Source organism: Ipomoea triloba, chromosome 5 (genome assembly GCF_003576645.1).
Source record: "Ipomoea triloba cultivar NCNSP0323 chromosome 5, ASM357664v1".
Lineage (NCBI taxonomy): Eukaryota > Viridiplantae > Streptophyta > Magnoliopsida > Solanales > Convolvulaceae > Ipomoea > Ipomoea triloba.
The window spans coordinates 2,086,218-2,104,184 of record NC_044920.1 but is presented as its reverse complement, the minus strand read 5'-3'; the positions used below and the strand labels follow the sequence as shown (position 1 = coordinate 2,104,184).

The following is a 17,967-nucleotide window of genomic DNA, read 5'->3' as shown; positions in this document are numbered from 1 at the left end:
ATCATGCGTTGGCATTTTGGCAATCATTTTTTATTACATTATAAAATTGATTTTTGAATGAATTTGATGATATTTCTGTCAATTTACTTTTGACGGGAGACAAGATATTGGATTCAAGCCGTGCGTCTAACCCATAGTCAGGAGTAGAGAACATGTGAAACAGTTACAAGAGCTCACGCATTAAGAGCATCGTCTCAATAAAGATAGGAGTTATGGATGACATCGTCACTTATTTGGAGGTCGTTGCTATCATTATTGTAACCGTTACAAGTTTATAGTATAAATGTTGACCCGTGTAGAAAGAAGGGGACACACTCTGTTTATTGTACACAAACCATAGCAATAGAATTGTTTATGTTGACTAATACATAAAATATATACAGTAAACATTATTACAATCATACCTATTTGTACATTTGATTTTTCGTATAAATTCTCTCTCTCTCTCCCGCCCTCCCTCCCTCTCTCTCTCTCTCGACAAGAGAAACCTGTAACTCTACTTGAAAATATGCATTGGTTAAACTTTGTTTTTATGTAATAGCTCGCAAATTGCATAAAAAAATGTAATCACACTAGAAATTAAAGATCATGTATGACGAGCTAAACTAAGGTAGTGTTTGACAATAATATAATTAAGCATGACCCTGTATTTAACATATTTTAGACTGAGTCATTAGGTTTCTAAAATAGGGTGAGACTGGTGTTTGAGATGATCATTGTTGTTTAATTTCGACTTGTTCTATAAACAATCACCAAAAACCTCTGAAATTATTTGTTACTCCCTTTGTCACATTTTATTTGTTATACTTACTATTTGTTGGTCAAACCAACTATTTCTTATTTGTTTGTTTTCTTTATTATTTTTTTACTTATTTTTAATTTGATTTTTTTGTGCGTTTAATAGTACTTTTAGTGTAGTTTCTAAATATATAAATTTTTTTTATACTAATACTAAACTTAATATTATGAAAAATTGAATTAAAAATAATTTCAGTCAAGCCTCGTTAACCGAACCAGACACATAAAATAGGACGAAGAGAGAAAATTTAATTACTATTAATGAAAAAAATATCTTTAAAACTTTATTAAAAACTCTACTAAACAAAAGATACTCCATAATATCTCATATCTAAAAACATAATAAGTATCAATACAAGTTATAGATTGATTTATATCTATTTTTCTGTTAATTTTTTGTATACATGCATTATGCTTTAAGAATTGTGCTATACAATTTTTTGGACAAAAACACTCATACCGTTATAACTTATATTGTCTTTTCTCACTATTATTACAATGAACAAGTATACAATATCTTTTTTTATATTCTTCAATGGTAATAATGAATATAGACATTATATTTGTGTAATATAAGAAATAAGTTTGATTACATTTAGATTTTAATTAAATGTTACCATGATTACATTTAGTAATTTATCATATCCAAAATTCTTACTTCTTTTTTTTTTTTTTTGAAAATCAAAGTCTCAAAGGCGACCTTTATTAAATTAAAAGATCAATACAAGTAGGAATAGAAAAGTGCCAAACAGACGAACCAGAATTAGAACGAACAGCCCTAGCTAACACATGGGCAGCATTATTAACTGATCTAGATATAAAGTTACAAAATACTATTTCAAACTGTCGACGATACTCACGACAATCATTGATAACACAACATGTATAATATAAAATAATTATTACTCAAATTATCAACTTTACTTTTAATATAATATAAAAATTTTAGAAAAAAACTTATATACTATTATTTTTAAAAATTATTTTAATATAATTAAGATTTTAACATAAGTATTAATATTGGGCATATATTTTGTGTATCACGCATATAAAATACTAGTTTATATATAAAACGTTAACAAATAAATTAAATGTAGTCATATGTAATTAATTAACTTGTAAGAAAAATAACGAGAAACAATTAGGGTCCGTTTACTAACGAAAACTGTTATTTGACCTTTGTTTTTTAATTTTTCAGTTTTGATTTTCTGTTTTCCATTATCTGTTTTCTGTTTAGAAAACTTGTTTACTAACACTTATTTTTTTTAAATTTATTTTTTTAGATTAACGTTATAAAATTAACATAAGTTTAATTTTGAGCAATTTTTAGATCTTATATTTAAAATATTTGTAGATATGTTTGGTTTAAATGGAATAAATACTTCTTTTTAACTTTTAAATCTAATATATGTAAGATTTTTACATTTGATATTTGAATCAAATTTATATCTGTATATAACGTAACTAAAAATATATTCAATCTAATACCCTATTAAGTATTTAAGTATTATCTTCAACTAAAATTTAGTTTAGATAATATTAATATTTTTTGAGCTAATATTTAAATAATTTTAGATATATTCATTTGAATGACATTTATATAAATATATGTGAAATTTTCAATATCCAATATCCGGGCGAAACTTGTACTACGATATAACATAACTAAAATTATCCGAACTAAGGGTGTGTTTGGTTCGCATATGGGAATCGGAATCGGAATGGGTATCAAACACTTGGTAATGGTAATGGGTTTTGGTGAAAGTATTTAGCATGTTTGGTAGTTGGGTGGAATGAGATTGATTATTATTAGTTAGGGAAGAAAGGAGGAAGGGAGATGAAACCCTTATTTAATAAGAGTATGGGTTTTCTCATTAATGGGGTATTCCAAACCCATAGTAGAATTCACAAAACCTATCAACCAAACACAAGCAATCACTTTCATACCCATTTCTTATGCCTAAACCTACCAACCAAACACAAGCAATCACTTTCATACCCATTCCTTATGCCTAAACCTACCAACCAAACACACCCTAATAATCTATTGAGTATAATAAAAATCTAAAACATGGTATAGAGTTCAATTATTATTATTATTATTTTTTGATAATGTGAATAATGTCTAAATAAGTTATGTTTAAATAAGTAAATTAAGTAGAAAAGATAGAATGAAGATGGTGATAATTGATGATAATGAATATAATCATAGTAATGAATAAATATTTTAGTAGATAATTGTGAGAATGTGGTTATAGCGACATATAGCCAAATAGATGATAAATGATTTTGTTTTCTATTTAGAAAACAGTTTTTAAAAGTTCTTCCATTTTAATTTCTAGAAAACTTAAAATATTTTTATGTTTAAAAAATGAAAATTTATGTTTTTTTTTTCTTTTGTTTTTTTTACTCAAATTCTCTAGTTTTTCAGAAAACGAGAGAAACTCTCCCATTAATAAACGAACTATATTCTCATATAAAATTTTGTTCTAATAAATAAAAGTTATAAATACAAGTAATATAAAAGATTCTCTATTTCTTACCCCCTAACCTACGGGTTGTTATGCCGTGGACCCAGGTCCACCTTGCAAGGTGAACCTGGGTCTACATTCACATACACTATACTCTACATTCACATACACTATACTCTACATTCACACTTTGTAAACTCCACATTCACACATTATAGGATTATATGATACTCTATATTCACACTTTGTAAACTTCACAAATTTTGAATTCTCCAATTGAACACAATTACGCATGCTTAATATACACACGAGAATTTTGAAACCCCCAATTGCACACAACACATGCCCCATAAGCACACGCGAATTTTGGACCCCCAATTGATTTCATTCATAGATTTGTTTTTTTTTTTAATGCACTAGATTTGTTTTTTTTAGTGCACTAAATTTGTTTTTTAATTCCTGTGCGATTGTGCGGTGATCAATGCTATTTAAAAAATATATCTAAATTAATTGCACCTTAAGCTTCTAATCTACGCACTTAATTTGGATTAATATAAATATGACTTTGTAGAGAAAATCTTATAAAGAATATTGGTTGTGTTTTGGAACTGCAAAAAAAAAAATGTCCTAAAGAAGGGAAACTATGCACCTTAAGAAGGGAAACAACGCACCTTAAGAAGGTAAACCACGCACTTAAAGCCTTAGGTCAACGCACATTAAGTTTCAACAACTAACGCACCCTTTAGCACACAAACCACGCACCTTAAGAAGAAAAATCACGCACCTTAAGAAGAAAAGCACGCACCTTAAGCTTCAGGTTGACGCACCTTAAGTTCCAACAACTACTCACCTTAAGCAAAAAATCACGCACCTTAAGCAAACCAAGCATGCAGCTTAAGTACAAAAACCACGCATCTTAAATTTCAAGAACTACTCACCTTATGCACACAATCTACGCACCTTAAGCACAAAAAAACCCACGCACCTTAAGAAAGGAAAAAACGCACATTAAATTTTGATCTAAATGCAAAAATTACCAAATTGTCACCACTTTTTTTTTTTTAATAATTTTGGTAATCTGGACGTTAATTTAAGCAAGATCAATGACTCAGATTTAACCGCACAACCGCGCGGAAGACACTCAACCGCACGAAAACTGAATTTATATATATATATATATATATATATATATATATATATATATATATATATATATATATATATATATATATATATATATATATATATATATATATATATATNTATATATATATATAGCTAGGTTCGTCCGGACAAATTTGATCTGTTTTAAATATGAAATTACTATCACATTTTTTCTAATTTTTTTCCTTAAATTTCTGTCTTTAATCATTATAGATGTACATATAAAATTTGTATGCATGCATGTTCTCACATAGCTATTAGTTTTAATGTCAAACAAACCTTATAATATAATATGGGTCACACTTGTGTGAGACCGTCTCACGGATCCTTATCCGTGAGACGGGTCGGGTCGGGTCGGAACACCATACAAATGTCACACTTATATGTGCAAATGTTACTTATAATACTAATTAGAAATACAATTTTTGTTACTTATAAGAGAAAAAGTGTTACATTTTTCATAATAAGTAATGTTGACAATTTTTCCTTACTTATAAGGGAAAATATAATACTTTTGAGGAAAAATGTAATACTTTTAAATCGAAATGTAAAAGTATTATATTTTCCCATAAAAGTATTGCATTTATCTTTATAAGTAACAAAATTTTTATTCCTAATTATTAGTATTACATTTGAGCATATAAGTATGACATTTGTGCGTATAAGTGTTACAGTTACCTCATGGTCCGACCCGACCCGACCCATCTCACGGTGAGACGGTCTCACACAAGTTTTTGTCATATAATTAATATAATATTTGGTATATTACATATTTGTTGGGATACGTTAGGAATTGAAACATTGAATGATAGTACTAAAACAAAAATACAGCAATACAAAAAAAAAAAAAAAAAAAAAAAAAAAAAAAAAAAGNAAAAAAAAAAAAAAAAAAAGCAACGTCAACCGACAACGACGATACGATTATAATTAATTAGAAAAGCTGTCATTTAGTATTAAGGATTATGGAAATGGAAATTCATTGTAGACATGCGAAATATGCCTTGGGATATTATTTTTGAGGAATGGAATCTTGGACTCTATGCAAGTGGCGTAGCAATGGGGAAGTCGGCGAATACGATAAAGATGTTTCAGAAGAGAAAATGTGACCCATTCTCAACTCACAAAGGCGCCCACAATACTGCATGCCACATTTTTTGCGTTGGCTGGTGATTCGGTAAATTTGGGGCATTTTTTTGCGTTGGCTGGTGATTCAGTAAATTTGGGGTTTGTTTGAAAATTTGAAAAATAATTTCTGAAAATTATTTTTTTGTTTTCAGTGTTTGGATGTGTCTGAAAAATAAAGTTAATGTAAATTATTTTTTGTTGACTTGGTAAAATAGGCCTATTTTAGAGAAAAATGGCTTCTCTACAATTTAGCATAAGTTATTTTCGAAAGACCTTTCAAGAATGACAACCTTGGTTTCAGGCGGAAACCATAGGTATGGTTTTCGCCGGAAATCAGTGGTTTTTTTTTATATATAATTTTTTAAAAAATAAAATTATATTTAATATTATTATAAAAAATTATATTTTAAATAAAATAATTAAAATGCTTAATTATACAATTTTACTCACTTTTCGGGAAATGAACCAAACACATTAAGACAATTTTTCAAAATGCAACCACCAAACACTCAAAATGAAACTATTTTATGAAAAATGACTTATTTTTCAGATGTTATTTTCATGGTTTCCAAACACACTCTTAATATCAAATTTATAAAATATTTTAAACTGGGGTCAATTTTTCGGTAAAAATCTATTAATTATAATATTTTAATCAAGTTTAACTTAAAATTTTTTATTCATAATTTCACACCATAAAATAGTCATTGAATGAATATATATAAATAATAAAGATATTAAAGACTCAATTAATTATAATATTTTAATCAAGTTTCTTACAATTTTTAATTCATAATTTCACACCACAAAATAGTCATTGAATGAATATATATAAATAATAAAAATATTAAAAACTTGTCTAATAATATGATTCATATATGCACACACGTACTAACGATTAAGTTAACTGACACTTTCAAAAAAGGACTACTGACTAAGAATATCACATTCACTGAGACTTGATCTCATGACCTCCCACATATAAGAGAGTCATTACATGTCATCTGAGCACAAGGTGCTTGGCAAAATTTTGTGTTTTCTTAATTTTAACAAAATGAAAATTAGTTTTAGAATTGTTTTCTTAATTTTTAAAAAAAAACTTTAAAATGCAATTATTAAAAAAGAAATTAGTAAATGATTAATATTTCAATTGATCCTATGTGAGGTTACGTACTTACGTTGTTTCAGGTGAGATAGATATTTGTTGACTAATACGGAGTACATTTCAAGGAAATATAATTTCAATAAAAATATATTTTTTTTCATTAAAAAAAAAACTATATTCTCACTAATACATCGAAATGAATAAATAATATGCTATGTAATATTTTTTTATGAGTCAATAAATATTAAAAATACATTTTTACTAATACTTTTCATGAAATAAGTAGTATTTTTAATAAAATATAATATTTGTTGATTGATACAAAAATATTATATATTTATTAAAAAAAGTAAATATTTGATATCAGATTCACGTAAAATGATCTCACATAAAAATTTGTATTAATATTCATATACATTAAAAAAATATTATAAATATGTATACATTTAAAAGACCAGCCAGCCAGCCAAGCACAATACTGGCCGACCAGGTTGCAAGTTCGCACAAGCTAGCCAACCTTATATTCTTTTATTTTAACGTGTTTGACCCTCAAAAGGGTTTGTTGTGTCTTTAGAACGCCTCTCTTTTGACGACCATGCGTTGAAACCTTTTTTTTTTTTTNGAATGCGTAGAAAGTTAGAAACTTTAATACCTACCATACACTGCGATGAGCCAATAAACCCTCACTCCCCACCCCCTACCACGTGCTTCCACCGCAAATATATAAGGTTGATTTACGGAAAATTCTCCACCGCTACTTGAAGGTACACTGTATGTGAAGCAGGGCCAAATTTTAGGGCGTGCAAGATGTGCAACAGCACAGGGCCCCAAAATTTTGGGGACCTCTAGTACAGTTCTGGCCCAATAGTTAGTATATGTATTTGTGTGATTATATTAGCTCAAAATTAGGTTTTTATGATTGATCTAAATTCTACTACGTATTATTCAAAAAAAATTCTATTCCGTAATATTCACATGAATCACTTTTCTTCAATTCGCAGTTTATTTATACTTTGATAGGGCCTCATTTATTTACCAGCACAGAGCCACGCAAATAAAAAAAAATCGGCCTTGATGTGAAGTTCATCTTGTAACCCTAAGGCCTTTCTTAATAGTTGAATTTTAGCGTGGTTTTTGAGATGTTTTTTGTAAGTGTGATTAGGAAAGATAAAATGGGGGTGGAGGAAAAAAAAATAAAAGGAAAAAACAAACCAACAAAATTGAAAAAAATAAAATAAAAAATTACGCGCCCAGGCTAGTGCGGTCACTACGCCTCACGCATGTGAGGCGCAATGACTTTTTCCCCCGTGGGGCCCACCTTAGCCTGCCAAAAAACCATTTGCAAGAGAAATAACTTTCAAAAACACCCCCCTTTCCGTTTGTTAAAAACCAATCCATTGAGTTTTACTATTCCAAAAACTTGCCAAAAGTTACAATTGGGGAAGGCCTAACTAGAAAGTGACACAATGAGATAAACTGATCTAAGTTATCCATAGTTAATGACTCAAATAAAGAATGACAACAATTATTTCACAAATTATTAATCCATCTGTCACATTTTACTTGTTATATTTGCTATTCATTTGTCAAACAAACTATTCCTCTTTGTTTATTTTTTAAATAATTTTAATTTGATTTTTGTGTGTTTAATAATACTTTTAGTATAGTTTCTAAATATACAAATCTTATATACTAATAATATATTTAACATTATGAAAAATTAAATTAAATTTAAATTTAATCAAGTCCTATTAATTAAATCGAACACATAAAATTAGACGGACATTGTTTGATCTTATCCAAAGTCAACGCCATCGTGTGCAATCTTCAATGCGTCACCTATTGTGATGAATTAGCATTTAAGTTTGGGTCACACTTGTGACCGTGAGACGGGTCGGGTCGGGTCGAAGCAACATGCAAATGTCATACTTATATGTGCAAATGTCATACTTATATGCTCAAATATAATACTAATCAAAAATACAATTTTTGTTACTTATAAGAGAAAAAATAATACATTTTTCATAATAAGTAATGTTGACAAGTGCCCCTTACTTATAAGGGCAAATATAATACTTTTGAGGAAAATTTAATACTTTTTAATCGAAATGTAAAAGTATTGTATTTTCCCTTAAAAGTATTACATTTACCCTTATAAGTAACAAAAGTTTTATTCCTGATTAGTATTACATTTGAGCATATAAGTATGACATTTGTGCATATAAGTATTACATTTACTTCTTGACCCGACCCGACCCGACTCGTCTCACGGTGAGACGGTCTCACACAAGTTTTTGCCTTTAAGTTTATGTAACATAAAGTTGTTTCGCAATTCAAAATAATACATGTCACCTAGTATTTCGGTGGATCGCAATTCAAAATAATACATGTCACCTAGTATTTCGGTGGAGTTCAGATAATAATAAAAACTCGATATATTTTTTGAGTACTACGGACTTGTTACAATGTAGTATCTGTTCATAACTACTTTTTCAACATAAGGAAGCATTCGATATTTAATTTTATGTGCAAGTGCCTTGCAAACGCATTTATAATTATCTCCCCACTTTGTGGTCATACTCTTTCTCACACTTACACATTATATATTATTTTATTTACTTTTCTATACTTAATAATTTTAACTTTATAATATATTATAATTTTGATTTTAAATAAAAATAAAATTAAATAACGAAATAAAAAATTCTTTGAATTATAAAATATAATTTCATTAACTAATCAAAATATAATTCATAAATTAAAAATTGTATTTGAAAACATGTACAAAATAAATTAATATTTTGTAACATACAAAATGTTAAATACTAAATATAACAACAATTAATACAATTTTAAATTTTAAAAATAAATTAAAATTAAAACATAAAAATAAAAGAAAATAAAATTTAAAAATAATAATAATTTAACAAAGAGCAACCAATTAGGAAGAAAAAAAACAGGTTGTCCTCCACTTCTGCGAGTGAATTGTGGCGCGTGAGCGTTACGTGCCACGCACCATGGAGATAGTCTTCGAGGAAGAAAGTCCCTCCAGAGACTATCTCCCTTCCCTTCTCTTTCTCCCCTCCAACCCTATTCTCTCCCTTTCTCCCTCTTTCTCCTTTATTAGAGATGCGTTAAATATTGTTGTACAAATGAGTTAATTCCAGCAATGGTCCTCCGACTATGTTGATTTTCAAAAATTAGTCCCGACTTTTAATTTGGACAATTTAGGTCCCTTGACTTTCAAATTCTTTCCAATGTTAGTCATTTCGTCAAATTTTGGTTAAGTTGAGGTCAAATGAAGGGGTAAAATTGTCCGTTCACTTGTATACTCGTATTTTTCCTGTCCTATACGCTATATATATGAATATAATATCAGTTGAAGAGACATCGATTGAGATTATATGGCTTCAATTGAGATTTCGACTGTGATTATATTCATATATACAGCGTATATGACAGGAGAAATACGAGTAATAATACACTAAACAGGTGAACGGACAATTTTACCCCTTCATTTAACCTCAATTTAACCAAAATTTGACGAAAGGACCAACATTGGAAAGAATTTGAAAGTCAAGGGACCTAAATTGTCCAAATTAAAAGTCGGGGACTAATTTTGAAAAATCAACATAGTCGGAGGACCATTGCTGAAATTAACTCTTGTACAAATTATAGAGTTTTTATAGTGCAACTCTTTAGTATGTATATCTGAGTAGTGACTATTAATTTCGCTATAAAAAAATGTACTAGTAATGTATTTTTTTTTAAAATGTACTAGTAATGTATTTATTACATAGTAAAATATTTTAAATAGTACGAGTAATTTTCAAGAAATGTTAGGAAGAAAAGGATAAATGAGAGAAATGAGTAAGAAAATTATTCCCGCGTGTTTTCACGAAGCTTACGAGAGCGTGAAGTTCCTATAGCTTTCCCATTCAAGTATAAATAAAGCTACTGATCTTGCTCCGATTCATTCTACGCTACTGAATTTGAACGGATCAAACTCGGAGCAAAAATGTCTATAGCAGTAGTTCATTCGCCGGTGTTCTCACCGTCGCCGGTGTTCAGCAAATCATCGGCTTCATCTCCGATCGGCCGGAGCCTTTATGCTTCCTCCTCCCTGTCACCGTCCACCGTGACGCCGCCGCCGTCGACCTTGTGCCCGTTGACTCTCCGGCGTCCCATACAGACGCGTAATATCATCCTGAACGGGATTAATGAAGAGCCGATTTGCTCAACCTCGTCGACGACTACGACGACGACGCCGGTTCTGAAGAGGAAGAGGCCGGCGAGGATTAATATTCCGATGGCGGCGTTGAGTTTCGAGCCGAGTCTGCAGACTCCGAGGGACGGCGATAGATTGGATGAGGTAGAGGTTGAAGGAGAAGGCTACTCCGTGTATTGTAAAAGAGGGAAACGCGGTGCTATGGAGGATAGGTATTCGGCCTTCGTTGATCACCAGCAAGGCTCTAAACAGGTAATTCACTCCAGCCTTTCTCGCTTCATTGAGATTGTCTTCATTTTTATAAGCTTCGATCGAAAAAGCCTGTTTACTTGATTCTTATCATCGGCATATTGATCATTTCAATGGATATATGAGTTTTGTAATTAAGTTTTTAAAACAGATTCTTATAGTCATGTAATATGAACTCCTTGCAATCGCAATCCTAGACATAGGGGAAAACAGATTGAAAGTGTTTGTATATATGCCTGACTGAAAAATTAAGTAGTTGTAACCGCTTACAGTAGTGTTAAATCATTGTATTAGTTCTTTTACTCGCCTTGATTGAAGGATCGTGTCGTGTTCACCTTGAATGAAATCAAGGTTTTAATTAAATCTGTGCTGTTCACTCTTCAGGCTTTCTTCGGCGTATTTGATGGACATGGAGGAGTGAAAGCTGCAGAGTTCGCAGCAAGAAATATGGGTAGGAATATTATGAACAAGGTGGGTGTAAGAAGTGAAGAAGATATTGAAGCTGCGGTTAAGGAGGGTTATCTCACCACTGATGAAGAGTTTCTAAAGCAAAATGTCAGGGGTGGAGCAAGCTGTGTGACAGCATTGATTCACAAAGGCAAACTTGTTGTCTCGAATGCTGGCGATTGTCGCGCTGTTATGAGCCGAGGAGGAATTGCAGAGGTCCTCACTCTCGATCACCGCCCCTCGAGGGAAAGCGAGAAAGAAAGAATTGAGGCACTGGTGAGTTGCTTGGATCTATTGTAATCTCAGATGTAAATATTGGTAAAATGATTTAGCAATCAATCTGTGTACTCAATTCGAAAAATGCTTGGTCTTGCAGGGTGGCTATGTTGATTGCTGCCGCGGTGTTTGGAGAATTCAGGGATCTCTTGCTGTGTCAAGAGGAATAGGGGACGCCCAATTGAAAAAATGGGTAATTGCAGAACCAGAAACGAAGACAGTGTTCACTGAACCCGACTTCGAATTCTTAATCCTGGCTTCTGATGGAGTCTGGGACAAGGTAAATTTACAAGCCAAAAACACTTCTAAGTTCTAATTGCAGATAAAAAAGTTTCGGTTCTTGAGAGATTGTGATCTAAAATATCCAATTCTTATCTCATTTGCAGGTTAGTAATCAGGAGGCAGTTGATACAGTCAGGCCTTTGTGCATAGGTGTTGACAAACCACACCCACTCTCTGCTTGCAAAGAGCTTGTTAACTTGGCACTGACAAGAGGCTCCTTTGATGATATAAGTGTGATGGTGATCCAGCTAAGTCATTTTGTTCAATGATCTAATGCTTACATCAATTAGCCTGGGGCGAAACGAGGAAGGTTTTACTGGCTTCGCGTCATTCTGATCATATACATAACTCCCTGAAAGTAACATCCTGTACATTTCTCGTTCTCTCAATAGCATTGCTGCATACCTCATCCTGAAAGTAATGCCTTTCGGTTGGACATGTATTTTGGGTTTAATCATACAAGGAAAATTGGTGTTCTAAACTGGCAACAATTTTCTGGGAATACATTTCAAATGTTTGGCATGTGACTGAGATGACTATATATTAATAATAAAGTTAGTAGTTGAATGTTGAATGTTGAATGGTATAGTGTCTCATTTTGACCAGAATGACTTCAGGAGTTGTTCCAGCTGCCCCTGAGAAGATTGTTGATTGTAATTTTGTTTTGTTTTGTTTTTGGCATTTTCTACCTAACATCAGGCTAACAAGTTGATTCTAAAACGAGACTTGAAAATAACTAGTAACAATAGGGGGCACATCGTATAAATTAGGAAATTCTTCCGTACTTCATATGACATATATCAACTATGTCCTCCAGTATTGTGCTATGGGCTAAGGCATCATGGCTTGTAAGGAATAATGTTGTACACTTTTAAATAAATTTAATCCCCACTTAGCCCTCCGAGGTTTAGCGATTAGTTCAATAGTTCAAAAATTACAAGTCTTACTCTAACGATAGGACAAGGGTTCAACGAGTTGGAGGCACGCAAAGAATTAAATGATAGCACTCCTTAAGGGTATTTCTAGATGTAGCAAACAAAGAGTATTGCTAGGTAGCAAAAAAATCTATCGAAGAAAGGGAGAGTCAATTTCAGAAATATGATTAATACGAAGTTGCATTTGTCGACACTTGTCACAAAAAGTCTCGTTCTCATGCGGGCATACCACACAGACACACACATGGGAGGGTTCAAGTGAGAACATTGCCCCATATAAAACGTAATGACTAATATCCATGAGTAGATCAACATTTGAGATTGCTGTAAAATAAATGAAAAAGGTGGGTTCATTTTAAAAATATTACAAACTTGAAAGTTTGTAATAATTATAAAAGTGACCCCATCATTTTTTTTTACTAAAATTATCAACTATTGATGAACCATGGTGGCCGATTGAGATCAATCATCACTTTTTATAGGAAGACCATGTTATCACTTAATCATGTTCCCTTACAAAAATATGTTATTCGTAACTTGATGAATATGAAGCGCTCGGACTCACAATAATAATTTTGTAATGGACATATTTGAGTATTTGACACTTTTTTTTTTAATCCAAACGATTATAATATAATAACACTTCTAGCTAATAAATTGGGAGTGTTTTGGTTCAAACATGATTTGAAATTGTAATTGGAATCAAATACTTATATAGTAGTAATAAGTTTAAGTAGAAAAAAAAAAGTATGTTTACTTGGTATTAAGTATGAAGTTGGAATCAAGATAAATAAATAGTTAATTAATTAAAATAAAAATAAATTAATATATAAGAATATATATTAAAGTTCCGTATTGAATGCATGAAAACGACATTTGCTTTCTTCTTCATTGTTGATTTTATTATTGTTCAAAAGTAAATGATGATAAGGGTAATAAGTTTTATGATTTGAATCAATAGTATGATAACAAAAGTAGACAATCAATCACACATAATAATGTGTATCAAATTCAATTATTGAGGATACAAAAGTTCTCCACCAAATGCCACTAGTATATTAATTTGCAAAGTATTTGATTTGTAGTAATATCGCTTTTTATAAATTTAAAAAACAAACAAAAAAAAAGAATATAAAGAGTGACACATTTATTGCAAGTCAAGTAGATGAGTGCATGGTAACCACAATGTTTTAAGTTTGATATTATCTATTAGTTTTCTTGGTTTGAATTAATCAACTATGGACAATATAGGATGATTTATAAATTATGATTTTTTTCTAGTTAAGGTCATAAAACAAGTTTTATCCAGATCGCACATTTGAACAACACCAACAAGTTTTATTGTAAGTCAAAGTAGACTAGTGCAATACTCAGAGCAAACTCATCAACTTTTTTTAGATGCCATGTAGTAGAATAGAGGTGTATGGAAAAAATAAAAAAATGAAAATCAAACAAAACTTGCAACAACATTTTTTGTTTTGTTTTTCTATGCAGTGGGTTAAAAAAAAATAATTAAAAACCTTTAAAAATGCATTGATGGAGATCCTCTAAGTAGGCCTGAGCATCGGACGAGTTTGGACGGTTCAGATTTGTAAACCATCCACCCGATCAGATATCAGGTACCCTTAATTAACCCATATTCGTGCATTTTGACCAACTCAACCCATCGGATATATTAACTTCGGATTTCAGACAGTTTGGATCGAATTTCGATTTTATTCGGATTGCAAAAAATAAATAAATAAATAAAAGTGCAAAATTAACTAATTAAGTTCAAACAAACAACTTCAAATTATAACTCAAACTTAGAAATTGAAACTTAAAAGTTAAAGCTGAGTAGCTAACAACTTAAAACTAAATAACAACTAACAAGAGAAGTAAGTAAGTAACTAGGCATACTAATACTTTACACTTTACAGTTTACAGCTTACAAGTTACAACTTACAACTTAAAAGTTAACTTAAATACTTAATACAAAAAAATTAATTACAATTTTACAAAATAATAATCCAAAGTCCAAACTACAATTTGTACTTCACTGTCTAACGACTCTAACTGATTACAAATTGACAAAATCATTCATTCATCAATCAGCATTACTCAATACTCAGCAACTCAGCAATCAACATTCCTCATCTTCTTGCTCACACTGCAAACTTAAAACACAGTTATATACGTGAAAGGTCACAGTTTAACACTTCACTTATAAATAAAAATACGCTCATTGCTTTGTTTTCAGATCAAGTTAAGATTGGGGGCAAATTGCTTCTTAAGTTTTGGATCAAAACCCAAAACTCAAGCAACATACCAACCCAAAATTTGATTCAGACCAGGTGAAAGCATGATCATTGCCTAAGAAAAGTAAATGAGAAAGGGAGAATGATAATACCATATCAGATTTGTTATAAGTGCATACTGAATTAGTATTATTATACCTGCAGCAGAGTGAAAGCTCGAAGAGGCCAATGATTCAAGGCAGTAAAACAAGTTAATTGTTGCCAAGCCAATGAAGCCATTTTCATTTGTCATGTGCCCATTACTCATGTCATAACATATTATCAGAATTGAGAAGATAACAGAAAACAAGAATAACATATTAATATAAAATGCAAAGCAAAATGAATGAACGTTACTGCAATGGTTGAAAGGGATGAACTAGTTTCAGCAGGACCAGCACTCCTAACTCCACTTGGTAACTCTGCAAATAAAAAACATACAAAGGTTAAAACTTAAAAGTTAAAAGTGAATAAGGAATCAAGGAAATAAAGAATGACATTAAAAAAAAAAAAGAAAAAAAAAGAAGAAGAAGAAAGGTTTACCTTTTTCAAGCCTTTCACAGTCATCAATATTTTCCTCAATTTGTATTGATTGATTTGGTAATCTCAACCAATCTTGTGTACAAATTAAGGCTTTCACAATTTTAGGAGTTAAGGAACTCCTAAATGGATCTAACACTCTACCACTTGTAGAAAAAGCATATTCAGAAGCCACAGTTGATAATGGTACTGCCAGAATATCCCTTGCAATTTTTTTAGAGAATGGGCAATCTCTCACTATTTACCTTCCACCATCTAAGGATATCAAAATCATCCTTATCTTCCACAATACTCTCACTCAAATATATTTGCAGCTCAGTATGTTTTTGGCTTCCACGACTCTCAATTCTTTGCCTTTTCAGTTCACTTTTCAAACTAGATTATGGCCTACTAAGAGTAGTAGACTAGTAGCCTGCACATTCACTGGTTGAGAAGGTTGGGCAGTAGATGGTTCACTACTTACACTCACAGAGTAGGTGGCTGCATAATCATTGAACAGCTCAGCCATTGCAGATTGGACCTTAGCAAAACATTCTTTGCCTTTAACTTCACCATAAAGTTGAGTAAATTGGTGAGGCATATACTCAGCTTTATCTCTAGGGTCCAATACAATGACAAAGAATATCAGACAGTTCATTTTTTCAGGGTCCCCCCAATATTTTTCAAACTTAATTTTCATTTGGGACCCCATTGCCTGTATAGAATTAAACCAAACACATAAAAACATATTTAAATTTATTTAACAGATTTGTATTTACTATTTCACTACCAGAATCAGCCCCAATCATGTCATCTAACATGCAACTAAGATAAGATATCTCATTGAAGATAGTGCTAGATATCACATAAAGATAACCAGAAATTCTCATAGTCATATCATAAAAACTTTTGAGCAAAGTTAAACTTTTCACATCAAACCAATCCAGAAAAGTTGACACAGATTCACTCAGGTCAACAGAAAAGGAAGAATCATTCTCCTCATATGCTTCAAACACCGTCTGGTACTGGATAACAGTGTTGAACATTATATAAATGCTATTCCATATGGTAGGAACATCCAGCTATAAAGCTGATTTGGCTTCCACCCCAATAAGATCAGCAAGATCTCTAAATTTTTTTAGCCTTGCAGGGAGTTTCTAACCCATCTCACTGCATCCCTTACACTCTTAACAGAACTGTCAGCAAACTTCAACCCATCTTGCACTACAAGATTCAGAATATGGGCTATACACCTCATGTGCATGTACTTAGACCTAACAAAAGTGCTACCCCAAGACACCAACTTACTTTTGAAAAACCCCATGACAGTATCATTGGAAGAGGCATTGTCAACTGTGACAATAAAACATTCTTAATACCCCACTCAACTAGACAACTCTCCAATGTCTTGGCTATATACTCTCCCCTATGAGATGAACATGGACAAAGGCTATGGTTGTTTTGTTAAGCTTCCACTAATCATCAATGAAATGTGCAGTGATACACATGTAATTTATTCTCTGTATAGAGGTCCATGTATCAGTGATTAAGCTCACTCTTTGAGAGCTACCCTTAAAAATTTGTTTTAGGACTAATATATCATCTAGGTATCTTTGGAAAATATCTCTTGAAATTGTCCACCTAGAAGGGATTTGGAACCTAGGACATGCAACTAAAATAAACCTTCTAAACCCTTGCCCCTCTACAAACCTAAAGGGTATCACGTCTATTATAATCATCTCACATAAAGCCCTCCTAATGGCTTCCTGATTAAAAATCCAAGTCCTTAATTCACCCATTACCCCTTTAGAACCCTATGGTGCAGAGGATGATACATCATTGAAGGCGAGCATTGACTGCCTTATATCCTTAGGACGAGGATTTTTAAGACAACCAATGATATGATTTCTTAAAGAGGAGGTGCCGTGTTTTTTTGACTCACATGCAAAGAGCCTTGCACAGTATAGATGCCTCCCCTTAATCAACTTTCCATCATTATCAAGAATCTTTTCAAAGTGATCACACACCTTTGATCTATACTCAACCTCTTTCCTTTTTTTTTTTTTTTTTTTTTTTTTTTTTTTTTTTTTTT

General features: G+C 31.4%; 2 protein-coding genes across 2 annotated transcripts; one reads left to right on the top strand and one right to left on the bottom strand.

Moving 5' to 3' along the window:
• The first annotated feature begins 10,638 nt into the window (after nt 1-10,638).
• On the top strand, nt 10,639-12,726 carry LOC116021135 (putative protein phosphatase 2C 53). The gene is made up of 4 exons (XM_031261746.1): nt 10,639-11,143; nt 11,525-11,863; nt 11,964-12,143; nt 12,250-12,726. The coding sequence occupies exons 1-4, from the start codon at nt 10,682-10,684 to the stop codon at nt 12,412-12,414; spliced, it is 1,146 nt and encodes a 381-aa protein (XP_031117606.1). The 5' UTR covers nt 10,639-10,681; the 3' UTR covers nt 12,415-12,726.
• Nucleotides 12,727-15,375: 2,649 nt separating this feature from the next.
• On the bottom strand, nt 15,376-17,674 carry LOC116019636 (zinc finger BED domain-containing protein RICESLEEPER 1-like). The gene is made up of 8 exons (XM_031259912.1): nt 17,620-17,674; nt 17,038-17,228; nt 16,655-16,900; nt 16,360-16,590; nt 16,142-16,151; nt 15,900-16,085; nt 15,714-15,778; nt 15,376-15,432 (listed from the first exon to the last, which is right to left on the bottom strand). The coding sequence occupies exons 1-8, from the start codon at nt 17,672-17,674 to the stop codon at nt 15,376-15,378; spliced, it is 1,041 nt and encodes a 346-aa protein (XP_031115772.1).
• Between the last annotated feature and the right edge of the window lie 293 nt (nt 17,675-17,967).